The 13,332-nt window shown below is 35.7% G+C and overlaps 1 protein-coding gene across 3 annotated transcripts in view; it reads left to right on the forward strand.

The window, feature by feature from the left end:
• The window catches only part of LOC307008764 (kelch-like protein 29), a 163,419-nt gene that overhangs the window by 77,131 nt on the left and 72,956 nt on the right, over positions 1-13,332 (forward strand). For all 3 annotated transcript variants that reach the window (XM_079631895.1, XM_079631896.1, XM_079631897.1), the window contains 2 exons: positions 4,200-4,396; positions 8,034-8,293. In XM_079631895.1, coding sequence (XP_079488021.1) covers positions 4,200-4,396; positions 8,034-8,293 — 457 coding nt within the window. The remainder of the gene's footprint in view (positions 1-4,199; positions 4,397-8,033; positions 8,294-13,332) is intronic.

Here is a 13,332-nt window from a genome sequence, read left to right on the forward strand (position 1 = left end):
TATATTCATTACTATGCATATACATTTTTTTCACCGAGCTTGTTGCAATGCATTCTACAATTCTGCCTTGGAATAGATCCAAAAGAAGGCATTATATAAACCAGCATAATCATGCACATATGATGGCTGTAGGCATTGGGTTACACAGTAGTATCACCATTCAGTTGAAAAATACATTAGCTCGGTGTGTTTCTTTTTTTTCACAAAGTAGAAAATATGTAACCCTGTCAACAGTTATTAAGGGAATATAATGCATATGAATTTATAGCTTAATCCAGTTCCACCTCAAAGAGTTCAGCTGGAAAGTTCAATCTGAAGTTAAAATCAATGGCGAGCCGTGATTTGTAAAGCTTTCGGCATACTAAAACATTCTGAAAACATTCGTGCATTATTTATTTATCATGCATTTCTAGTGGGAAAAGTGTGAGTGGTCTTACACTATTTCAGTCTGATTATTTGCTTGTTTACACTTTAGAAGAGCTGACTTTAATCTGTGAACTTTTAGAGAGAGAAAAAAAACCTATATGATGAATATCAAATCTAAACGAAACATTGATCTTTGCAAACGATACATGCATTGAGCTGTAATCTGAGTTTAATATCAGAGATGTCTCTCGGCCCTTTAATGGGCGAATCTGGCTGAGACTGAAGTCGTTATCAGGGTGTCCGTCATTTATATCAGTTAAACGAACCGGGTTTATCTAATCGTCTATAAAGAACACCTGCTGTATTTGTCGTTCTCAGAGAAAACGTGCATTAAAAAGTGATTCATCCATTTAGCAAATCATGCACTAAGTGGATCTACGTTTGAATGTAATATGTAGCCATTAGCACTTCCTCGTTCACATTGATAGAAGGCAGCGCCGCTTATGAATTTCACAATATCTCCAGAGATTCAGCCTGTCTGATGGATTTTATTGAATATTTGTGCTTTGTTTCTGGCAGTGCATCCATCATATTGCCACTTGCTGAGTGTTTCCACGTATATATTAGCATAGACACTACGTTATTAGTCTGAGACGGATAGCTGGCGTTGAAGAGCCCACTTTAGTTTGGCAGCTCTTGATTTGTTTTGTTCCATCTAAAAGTACGCTTAAGTTAGAAGTTCTAGTGGTCTGATATCTACTTGGCTGCTTTTGTTTTGATTGTTTTGTCATTTTTCAGTATAGGCATAAGTTTAAACGGTTTAAAGCAATGGGTTCAAAACTTGCAATCCACATTAAGCTGGATGTCCTGCCCAGCTAAAGAAGTAAACTATACATAAAGCAGGGCTAGAAAAGTAGTTCCACCTAAAAAAAAAAGAAGACGCTTTTCAGTTGAAATAACATGTTTGCTCTGCATAATTCATGAAAGCAATCAGAGCTCAGGTGTTTAATCAGGTATAATGTTGTCCAACAGTATGCTCGTAATGTCAGCAAACTCAAAAATAAAGAAAGCACTCACATTTATAGATTTTTCAGACCGCTTTTCTCTCAAGAACGTAGGCAAATGAATGTGCTAGAAATTTCCTGGAAAATGGGAAAAATTGAAATTGTGTCAATTTTAGAGACCCCTCTCTTTCTTAAAAGCACCCCCCCCCCCTCACCCCCCTTGAGTGCCATATTTTCATCACTGTATTTTTCCAGTCTAATAATCAATATAATAGTTATAGTCCGTGAACAAAAAAGAACGAGTTGTATAACCATGTAATGAAAACTGTCAGGGGAGGCATGTTTCAAACTTGAGAATTAAATTATGGCCAAAAAAAACTATTTTTACTAAGTATTTTTATATTTTAATTTGATGCTGTCATTTATTTTTATTTCATTTATTTGTTTATGCATTTATTTGTGTATTAATTATTTATTTATAAAATTATGCATCTATTTTTAATAAAAAAATAAATAAAAAAAATATTTTTTCCACTGAGCTTATCTCAATGCATTCTGGGATCTCTACAAATGATACATGCTATGCTGCCTAAGAATATATCCTAAAGACAGCGGTTTAGAAACCAGCATAATGATGCACATATTAGGCTTTTTTCCCACTTTGAGGGCCATACTGTATTTTCACAGTCTAATCAATATAACAGTCGTAGACCGTGGATGAAAAGAACGATTTTGATAACCATATAGATTTTTTTTTCAGGGCAAACGTTCATACTTGAGAATAAAATGATGGCTACAAAGCTCTTTTCTGAGCGGAAGTGTTTATGGAAGTAGTGCAAGTGTGGATTTAGATTTCTCTAATTGATCTCAGGGAAAGAGAGAGCGCTGGATTTCTATTTTCTTTTTTCTTTCCCACCTCTTAATGGTCGACTTTTTTTGTTTTGTTGCCTTTTTGTTTCTTAATATTTCTCCTCCTCCACTTACACCTGACAGCAATAAACTTTGCATTTTTGTTTTTCTTTTCAGGAGTAACATTTCTTGATTTTTCAGCCAGCGCCAGAGACACCCACCTCACCTCATACTCTGCCTTTTGCCTCCCTCCAAGTCAAACCTCTTATAACGTCTAATATCACCGTTCGTACGCAGGCCGTGTTGAACTCTGTTTTGGCAGGTGTTTGAAAGTAAATCTACGTCCCAGTCATGGAATGGTCCCTTTCCCTGTAGGATGGCTGCTGGTTCCCTGTGGCAGAACTGATTTTCTACCCCCTCCTTTCCTTCCCTGCTTACATCACGCTGTCTGTCTGTCTGTCTGTCTGTCATATGTAGCGTGTATTTGTCTTTGCATAGGTTCTAAATATACCTAGACTTCAAGTGTCTTCATAAAGTCTCACGAAAACGCATGCTGTGAATTGTTTAAAGTTTTTTGATGCTAAAATACTTGATTCTTTCTCAGTTTTGGTGCAACATGAAAGTGCATTCAAAGCCCATTTTACTTTGAAAATGTGATGCATTTCCAAATACAACTTGATTTTATCCATCAGTGAAAAGTGCTTGTCTCCCTGAAATACGGGCAAAATCCCTTTTTTTCACACATTGTCTTGCCGTAATGTAAAATATGTACAGTTTGATGCTGATATTGATTTAGAAATTACACACTTCACCTTTAAAGTATGTGTTCAAATAGAATAGGAACCGTGATCTGAGGCAGAAGAGAGGATATTATTATTATTATTATTATTTTCACCTCACTGCCATGTCTAACCACCCACTGTCCATTAATGGAACGTCATTATGAGCTTTTGTTTCTCGAGACATCTCACGTCTTTTTGCAGCATCTCTAATAATTGAGGTTTATAGGTTTAATGGGTTCTATAACGCGCACCCAAACAATGGAAAAAAAACGAAGTCAATCAGCCCAGTGCAGATACGCTAAGCCAATGCCCCTCTTCTAGACGGAGTGCAGCTCATCTCAGGAGCCAGACAATCTGCACTCCCCATATGCCTTTAAATATGTATTATGCATGGAAATGCATAGCAGCTCACTCAAGTTTTCCCTCAAGCGCCGCTGTAGAGAAACTCACAGGCTGACTTTGAGTCACACTCGCTGAACAGCTTTAGTGGATGCTCTTCCAAATGAGTCCATCCCACTTTGCAATGCTTGATAGGTTTTTAATTGTTTCTTAGTTCCCTTAAAAGCAAACCATTATTTAATGTACCTCATGTCATTTAGTATTTTTACAGTATAAAATTATTGTAGAATTTTTCTGCAATGATGTATCAGTGACCATGACAAGCTCCGAATTGAATTGAATTGAATGTTAGTTAGTAAAAATACAGTCATTCGTTGTTAGTTCGTGTTAATTCACAGTGCATTAAGTAACGTTAACAAATACAATTTTTGACTTGAATCATGCATTAGTAAATTATGAAATTAACATGAACTAAGATTAATAAATTCTGCAGAAGTATTGTTCATTCTTCATTCATGTTAACTAAAGTTGTTAACTAATGAAACTGTATTGTAAAGTGTTTCCTTTTTTATTTTATTAAATTTTAGTATTTCAACATTTCAAATTTTCATTTTTTTCTAATAATGTTATTTTAAATTGAACTTTTTCCTCTAATATTTATATTTTATTATATTTCAGCTTTATTTCAATTGTACCTAACAATAGTAAAAAGGTTCAGAAGTCAAATAGCTTTTGGAACAGACCAAAAGTTGTTGTTGTACACTGTTGTACACTATATATATATTTGGACCTCTCTACTGGTTGTTGCAGTTGAGACACCACCGGGTCTGTGGTTTAACGTTCTTCAATCTGTGTCCAGGTTATCGGGCGAGAACAGAAACGGTGAGAAGATGCAGTTGACGATGAGCAACATCAGTTCAGACGTTCTGGAGCTTCTCCTGGAGTTTGTTTATACCGGTTCCCTCATTATCGACTCGGTCAACGCCAAGACCTTACTGGAGGCAGCCAACAAGTTTCAGTTCAACACTTTCTGCAAAGTCTGTGTCTCCTTCCTCGGTAAGAAATGTTTCCATAGATGTTTCCTTTTTTACCAAAGCTGTGTTCCTAAAGCAACTAATGCGGTAACACTTTACAATAAGGTTCATTAGTTAACATTAGTTAATGTATCATGAACTAACCATGAACAATCCATTTGTTTCTGTATTTGTTAATATTTTTTAACGTTAGTTAATAAAAATACAGCTGTTCATGTTAGTTCACAGTGCATTAACAGGGCATTTTACTATTATGTAATTGTTATCAATTAATACGATTTTAATAAAGTATTAGTAAATGTTGAAATTAACATTAACAAAGATTAAAAATTATGTATACGTGCAGTTCATTATTAGTTCATGTTAACTAATGTAGTTAACTAATGTTAACCTTATGGTAAAGTGTTACGACTAATTCTTTGCTGTTATGAACTGTAAATTGCATGTACTTCTTACAACAGCCGGATTTGCACCTGTTTTACTTTCAGACAAATTGGTCAGAGAAACTTGTCGCATCACGTCTGGTCAGTGAGATGGTGAAAAAAAGTCATGAAAAACAAAAGCACGACTGTTTTTGGTGCAAGTAACCTTGTCTAACATTGAAAGAGGACCTCAGGAAATAAAGGCTGAAATAAATGCAGAACATAATTGTAGTTTTCAATCTCTCATGGACAAATTATGATAATAGGCTTTCTAATGAGTTTGTTTTTGTAGGTACTCTAAAATCTTGGAGTAATTTACAGTAACTTCATGGCGAAGCCGTGAGGGAATACGCTCATTATTCATTCTGTCCGTGTCTCACATTCTCTTTTTGGATTCTGTTTCCCCCCTCAGAGCTGAAGGCTTGTGTTATGTTGATTGACAGACGAGCACAACACACACACACACACACACACACACACACACACACACACACACACACACACACACACACACACACACACACACACACACACACACACACACACACACACACACACACACACACTCTCTCTCTCTCTACTGTGGACTGAAGTGAATCAGAAATACTGATGCTCATTACAGCACTCGTAATGGCTTTTACGCTGCATGCGATCAGATGTCTTGACAATGATATACACTAATATCTAGTAATCAGAATACTTTTCATTATATTTCAGTCTGATATTACACTACACGCCAGACTCCGAGGAGACAATCCATACATATTCTAGCATGTCGATCCTGTCGGGTGGCTGTGGCCGGCGATCTGCACCATTCACAACTGAATTGAGAATGCAGTGGAGTCTATTGAGTTTCAGAATTTGCATTGAGATGCAAGCAGAATGCAGGGTTAGAGTTTGAATTTGATCTTAAGTACAAATTAAATAGATTGACATTCTAATAAATTCATGCTAAAAGTGTAGTTTCGGGTTTTAATAAAAATGACACTGAATGACCTGTAAACATGTTGTCATGCAACGTATGACATATTTACAGAAAAAAAAAAAAAAAAAAAAAAAAAAATATATATATATATATATATATATATATATATATATATATATATATATATATATATATATATATATATATATATTATAAAATTACCTGTTTATATTTATATTGTGTGCCTGTATAAATAATAAATAGCAATAATTAGTCAAAATTTATGATAATTATTGTACAAAGCAGAATTGAAATAGAACAATTTGCTAATAAATTAATGTTGTAGGGTTAGTTTATTTTTGTAGTTTTAATTTAAATGACATAAAATTATTTATACAAATATTTATAACATAGTTGTTTACCATTTATTTCTAGTATAGTAGGCTATAGTATTATTTATTAGTATTATTTTATTACTATGTGTATATAATATGTATTTATAAAATATTTATGTAAATATTTGTTCATTTGGTATTAGTTTTTCACTTAGCTTTATTTATGTATTTATTTATTTATTATGTCTGTGTAAAAGATAATACATTTGTGAGGAGTGAATTTAGTTGTAGAATGTGGTTGTCACTCTTGTAAATCGTTAGAGCTTTGAGTAACTAGTGGCGAAGTGACGTTTTTTTCACCATTTTTGACGTTACCAAACTGAATTGAGTAATCGTAACGCTTTTTAACACGCATGAATTATGCCCTTTTTAGATTTGTGTTGATAAGGCAGGTGCGAGGAATGTGAATAATGAGTTTAGCTTCGGAATCAAAAAGTCAATGTCGGTAGCTTTGACAGCTCTGGTTTGTACTTCTCTTCTCATGAACCCCTGGGATCTGGAGCTTATTAATCTATCAGCACCTCAACGGCTATGAAATGACATTCTCTCCTGGTGGGATTTGCTGGAGTGCTCCATCTACTTCAGTATACACAAAAGTTATAGAAGAAAAATCGAAATGTGCAAGACTGACTTTAAAACTTCTTGTTAGCGTGACTGCTTCAGATAAGCGACATGACACTTGAATGCGTATGAAAAGTGAACACTCGCTGAAGAAGATTCATCTTGCGGGCAGTCAAGGTTTCATCAGCTGGAAAGAATTCTGAGTTCTTATAAGATGGTGCATTGAAGTATTTAGTGATAGAAATCAAAGGTATTTATGGTTTTATAACCTTGTGTGCTTTCATTACATAGCTGTGTTTTAAGTGCTACGACGAGTGGTTTCTTTACGCCTTTATCCAGAGCTCTTCATATATGCTTGATTTAAATCGCATCTGCAATTTCACCCAATTAAAGCCAACCGTTATTTACTGGTGTAGATAATGCAGCCTTTCTAAAATCTTGCAAAAAATGTATGCGTTTTTTTAAAATTGTAATAGTGGTTACAGCAATAATATCAAATAATCATAGATTTATTCTGAAATTAAATGCACACAGCATCACTAAACTGTTGTAAATTATTATTATTAGTCAAAATTATTGTACAAAACAAAATTAAAATAGAATGCTGCAATTTCTAATTGTAATTTTTTTAAATAATAAAATGTCACTTTTAAGCGTGAATTAGCCATAAACATGTCATACAACATATGACATATTTACAGAAACATTATTTGATAGTAGAAATTTGAGTTTGAAATGCCACCCATAAAGAGTTGTTAAGCATTTGTTTTACATTATTTCTAAAATATAGTAATTTGTTTAAAATTTTGGTCTGCTTGTCATTTTTATTTATTTATTATTGGTATGCTTGTGTTAACGAGAATACATCGGTGTTATTGGTCATTAGTGATTTTTAGGAGTGAATTTGGTTGTAGAATGTGGCTATCACTCTTGTAAATAATTGAACCAAATGGACGAAGTGATGTTTTTTCCACTGTATTTGACGGTCCTAACTTGAATGGGTGATCGAATTTACAATCAATGCATCACATAATGGAATTCAAATAAATAATATACAGGTTTAAGCCAAAACTGCTGTTTTAGTTGTGCATTATGAAGAATGAGCAGGTTTTACAGTGGTTTTGTTGACCTTTCATGCGGTTAAAAAGGTCTGTGTCTGTCTGGGCTTGTCAAAGTCCCCGGTGAGCCTCCTGTCCAATCGATTCCCATGCTTAGGTGTTTTTCCCACTAGCTGCTTGCGATATTATACTCACAGCAACACACTTGGATAAATGTAATCTTCCAAACACCTCTCACTGTTAATGCGTTCAGGGTTTGTTTCCCTGCCTCATGCGTGTGTGTGTATTCCTCTCGCAGAGAAACAGCTGACGGCCAGTAACTGTCTGGGAGTGTTGGCCATGGCCGAGGCGATGCAGTGCACTGAGCTCCACAACATGGCAAAGGCCTTCGCCCTGCAGAACTTCCCTGATGTGGCCGGTCAAGATGAAATCCCGAACATTTCCAAAGAAGACCTGGTTAGTTACATGTCCAACGACAGCCTGAACACGAAAGCTGAGGAGCTGGTCTATGAGACGGTCATCAAATGGATTAAAAAGGATCCCAGCAGCAGAGTCCAGGTAGGCAACCAGAGCTGGCTCATGTCTACATCAACCCTGGTTAGTGATGTAAATCACGCTGTTTTCATTGGTGGCATGCACTGCATACATACGCTAGAGCTGCTTGGTATTGATCCTCGAGATCTGTTTTCCGGCATAATGTCCCACGATGGAGAAGTTGTTCATCAAATGCGATACATAGGAATTTGGTACCACCCAGTTTAACTAATATAGTTTTACCACAGTCTTCCATGTTTTATTTGTTTACTGCGTGCATTCAGAGTATTTCAGACATCCTATCTAGTGGAGAAGTACAATACCCCAAAAGTTTGGGGTCAGTCTGTGTGTGTATATATGTACGCATTAAATTGATCCATCATGCAATCCTGAAAAACAATGCATCACGGTTTCGACAAAAATATTAATCAACATTGATTGCCATTTTCAACATTGATACTGTAGTTATAAAATAAATGTTTCTTGATCCCCAAACTATCAACCACTATATATTATATAAATGGCAAGCAGAATGGGAAGATAGTCATAATCTCATAATAACAAATAATAAGTTATTTGAGATAAATCCTGTGGTGAGAGAAATTTGCATCTACACTTTTAAATCCAGATATGACCAAGTTGGGTATACAAGATGTTGTATAGGCCATACTAGACTGACTCATGAGCATTTATGATTTCTGAAGAATCATGTGACACTGAAGACTGGAGGAATGATGCTGGAAATTCAGCTTTGATCACAGGAATAAATTGCATTTTAGAACAGTTTCAAGTGGAAAACATTTTAACCTCGGCTAGTCTTCCTGACGTTTGCCGCTGGTAAACGAGAAATTTTTAAATTCACAATCTATAGCTCCGGTTCTATTATATGAAACATATAAGTTAAAAAACATTAATGACTCGTTATAACGTAGGTCAAACGACTTCTTTAATTAACGTTCATCTCATTCAGAAATGTAGCCTACGACTGCAAGTGTTCAGTGTCGTGTCATATTCAAAGTTAACATCTGAACAATGTCATTCCTTCTTTCACGCGGGCATTTAGTCATTACAAAATAATTTATTGAGGCCAAACATTTAAAATGACTTTATAATCTGAAAATTGGGCCTTCCCCCGTTTATCACGTCACTTCACCACGTGACAGCAGCAAGCAAGCTCCGATTGGTTAACGCGCCGCGAATTGACGCAAAAGTTCAGATTTTTCAACTCGGGCGGCAGACGCGAATTCGCGTCAAACGCGTGAATGCACAGAAAGCTATTCGCCATCAGAGACTTAAAAATAAAAAAACACTTAAAAAAACTTTTGACCATTAGTTTGAATTGGCGGATTCATCTTTGTTTGATTACATTTGAAACTAAATTTACAGGAATGTTGATATCAAAGATTGAGCTCAAATATATGTATAACCAGCTCTCGTTCCCAGAATAAGAGAATGAAATGTAAACCAATGCCTCACCTGAATGTGTGCTGAAGGAATACTTCATCCTCGGAGCTTGTGTGTGGATCTTCTGTGGCCAGAAGAGTTTCAGAGCAGGTCTGATCCTGCCGGATTCGGAAATTGACGAAAAGCTGAAAATGAGTCAAAACATCACGTTCTTTGTTGCCTGTTTGACAGAATTGCAAGATTAAATCACTGGTGTGCGTAGAAAGTAATCAATTTCTGGAAATGTGCTATCCTTATTGAGAAATGGTCTTTTATTTTCTTCCTTTGAGGTGCAGTAGACTTTACTGATGTTCGTATCTGTGTGAGCGTTCAGAGACGGTCTGAAAAGAGTCCCAGTAATACGGAAATGAAACATTCATGATTTCGTGCTCATGCTGAGCTTTTGAGGAGATTATCATCTTGAGAACGTGCCGTTATGTCCTTACATTAAATATACTAAAAGCCACTTGATTACATGCTGTTCTGTGGCAGAAAAGAGAGGAACTGACTGAACTGGAAGTGTGTCATCCCACTCCGGCTGGACATCAGAGCTTCAGGCCAAGATGTCATGGTTCCTTACAAAAGTTTAATGTTTACTGTTTAGACCAATAATCACAAAGGACCTGTTTCAAGACTACCTTGGCTCCTTTCCAAAAACCTAGTGAGCTTTTTTATGGATGAAGTGTGTTTCTGCACTGAAAAATAAATCAATTCTGACTCTGTATTTTTGACTTGTTTTCCAGTTCAAATATCTGTACATTCTTAGATTCAGATATATTTACTTGATATGAAGTCTTCATCAAAATGATCACTCACCCGGAGCAGTGGGTCCCCTACCTACATTTCCTGCCGGTACTGAGACTCGAACCCGCGACCTTCGGGTTTCAAGTCCGACTCAGAGTAGGCCACGACTTTCCTTTGCAGTGTGGCATGAAGGCTGTGCCAAAAATACCCATAATTAATTCAATATCGAAAGTATTGCTAATAAAGTTCAGCCATCTAATTAAATGTAAAGAGTTTTATGTATTTTTTGTATGTTCTATGTATATTTGTGCATATTAGAGTATCACTGCAACAGCTCACTATGTTTTGAAACAGAGCCCATGCCCGAAGGTCTACAAGTTTCATAAATGGCAGGTTTTCTCCAGTGTAATAACTTGTAACTTGTTTCCGTGGGCTAAGAGACATACACGTTACGTAAGCGTACTGCTAAAGGGTTTATTTGAAGTTTCTAAACAGTCAGCAGTAGTTACAAACATGTGCAAAGCTAATTAAGATTAGCATTGGTTGCATTATTTAAATGTCACCAGATGAAGCTGTCCTTTTAGAAGTTCATGTCAAACTTGATTGGAATTGTTTGAATTTGCAGTGTTGGGAGAGCTATTTTGACATTAGCTCGTCAAGCTAAAATATACTAATACATAAAGATACTGTACATAAATTGCAGTCAAGATACTCAAGTTAACTTTTTAGGGCAAGCTACAGTACACGTTAAGAACATATTCTATATGTATATTTCTCGGCTGGATAAAGCGAACCAACTTCACGCAGATAAAGTTTTGATGGATGCGAATTTTAAAACGTAAACAAGCTCTAAACAAGCTCATTGCTGTTTCACTGTATAATATTGTACACTGAATTCTTTTTTTTTTTTTTTTTTGGTGTGCATAAATGTATTACTTATCTGGACTCCTTATATCATTTAGTTATTAGGTGTCCTTTTGGAGTTTCCAAGTGTCCTTTTTTGGAAAAATACCTAAATTTACCTTGATAAAGCATGCAGATTTGTTGTTGTTGTTGTGAGGATCATCTTTCAATCTGATAGTTTACTTTGCTGGATAAAGAAAATTATGAAAAAATAAACACGTTTAACAAGATAAATTATGTATGCGTAATTTCACAGTAATTATGCAATTAATCTCTCTCTCTCTCTCTCTCTCTCTCTCTCTCTCTCTCTCTCTCTCTCTCTCTCTCTCTCTCTCTCTCTCTCTCTCTCTCTCTCTCTCTCTCTCTCTCTCTCTCTCTCTCTCTCTCTCTCTCCTATACACACACACACACACACACACACACACATATATATATATATATATATATATATATATATATTAGAGCTGTCAATAGATATATATTTTTTAATCATGGTTAATCGCATCCTTTTGCATTAAAGAAAAATGGAAAAATGATAAATACATACATATATATATATATATATATATATATATATATATACAGTTGTAACCGATATGATTCAACCCCCTTGGCAAATCAGGTTTATTGGCAAATTTGACAGGCTTTCAGCTGTTTGCAATGAACAAATCAAACAAAGTAGCCTAATTGAAATAGCTCAACACAACACGTTTCAAGTGGTTTCCCCAAATTTAACTGAAATTCCGCAGTCTCAAAATTATTCCACTCCCTCACAACAGCACAAATCTGCAAAACAGGTGTTGTCTCGAGCTAACTAATCAAGGGCTTCATTAGTTGCACTAGGTGTGCTTGAGCTAGAACACATTAAATATCTGAACTGTCCAGGCTTGTTGAGTGTCACGTTTGACTGCATGTTAGAAATATTCTAAAGAATGGTCCAAAAAGTTAAGAGGAGATATCATCGCCCTTCACAAACAAGGGTCAGGATACAAAAAGATAGTGAAGGCACTAAATGTTCTTTGAGACACCATTAGAAGCATAGTCAGCAAGTTCAAAGTTAGAAGGGGCAGGGGCAGAAGAAGGAAGCTATCAACGACAGCAATATCTAATTTCTGAGAAGGCAGGTTCAGAAAAACCCTTGAATGACTGCAAAAGACCTGCAGCAAGACTTGGTGGCAACAGGCACTGAGGTTTCAGCTTGCACAGTAAGGCACGTTCTAAACTACTCATGCCATAACTCCGAGACGTACACCACTACTGACCCAAAAGCACAAGAAAATACTCAAAATCATATAACTAAGCCAAATATTTTGATTCTGTTCTGTGGAGCGATGAAACAAAACTGGACATTTTGGGCCCTATGGATAAGCAGTATGTCTGGAGGAAGAAGAATGAAGCATATGCTGAAAAGAACACTACATTTAAGCATGGTGATGCTCTGGGACTTCTTTGCATTCTCTGGCACTGGAAACCTGCAGCGTGTGGAAGGCAAGATGGATTCCTTGAAGCAGAAAACATCATGCTGTCAGTGAGGAAGCTGAAGCTTGTGATGAACTGAGGAAGAGGAAGCTGAAGCTTTATGTTCAAACACCATGTACAAGTGAATTTTGCATTAAGTTAAGTCATCCAAAGTTGTATTTTCAGTTGAATTTGGGGAAACCTCTTGAAACATTTTTTGTGTTGAGCTATTTCAATTACTTTAGTTTGAATTGCTCATTGCAAACAGTTGAAAGTCTGTACATTTTGCCAATAAACCTGATTTGCAGTTGGGGTTGAATGATTTTGATTACAACTGTATGTACATATACCGTGTGTGTGTGTGTGTGTGTGTGTGTGTGTGTGTATATATATATAACATATATACATTTATATATAGAAATATACATATATACATTTATATACACATGTTTTATGTAATTGTAATTTGATATGTAATTTTCTTTAATTAATACCATCACATTTTTTTTATTGTA

The sequence above is a fragment of the Phoxinus phoxinus genome (assembly GCF_949152265.1).
Source record: "Phoxinus phoxinus genome assembly, chromosome: 13".
Classification (NCBI taxonomy): Eukaryota; Metazoa; Chordata; class Actinopteri; order Cypriniformes; family Leuciscidae; genus Phoxinus; species Phoxinus phoxinus.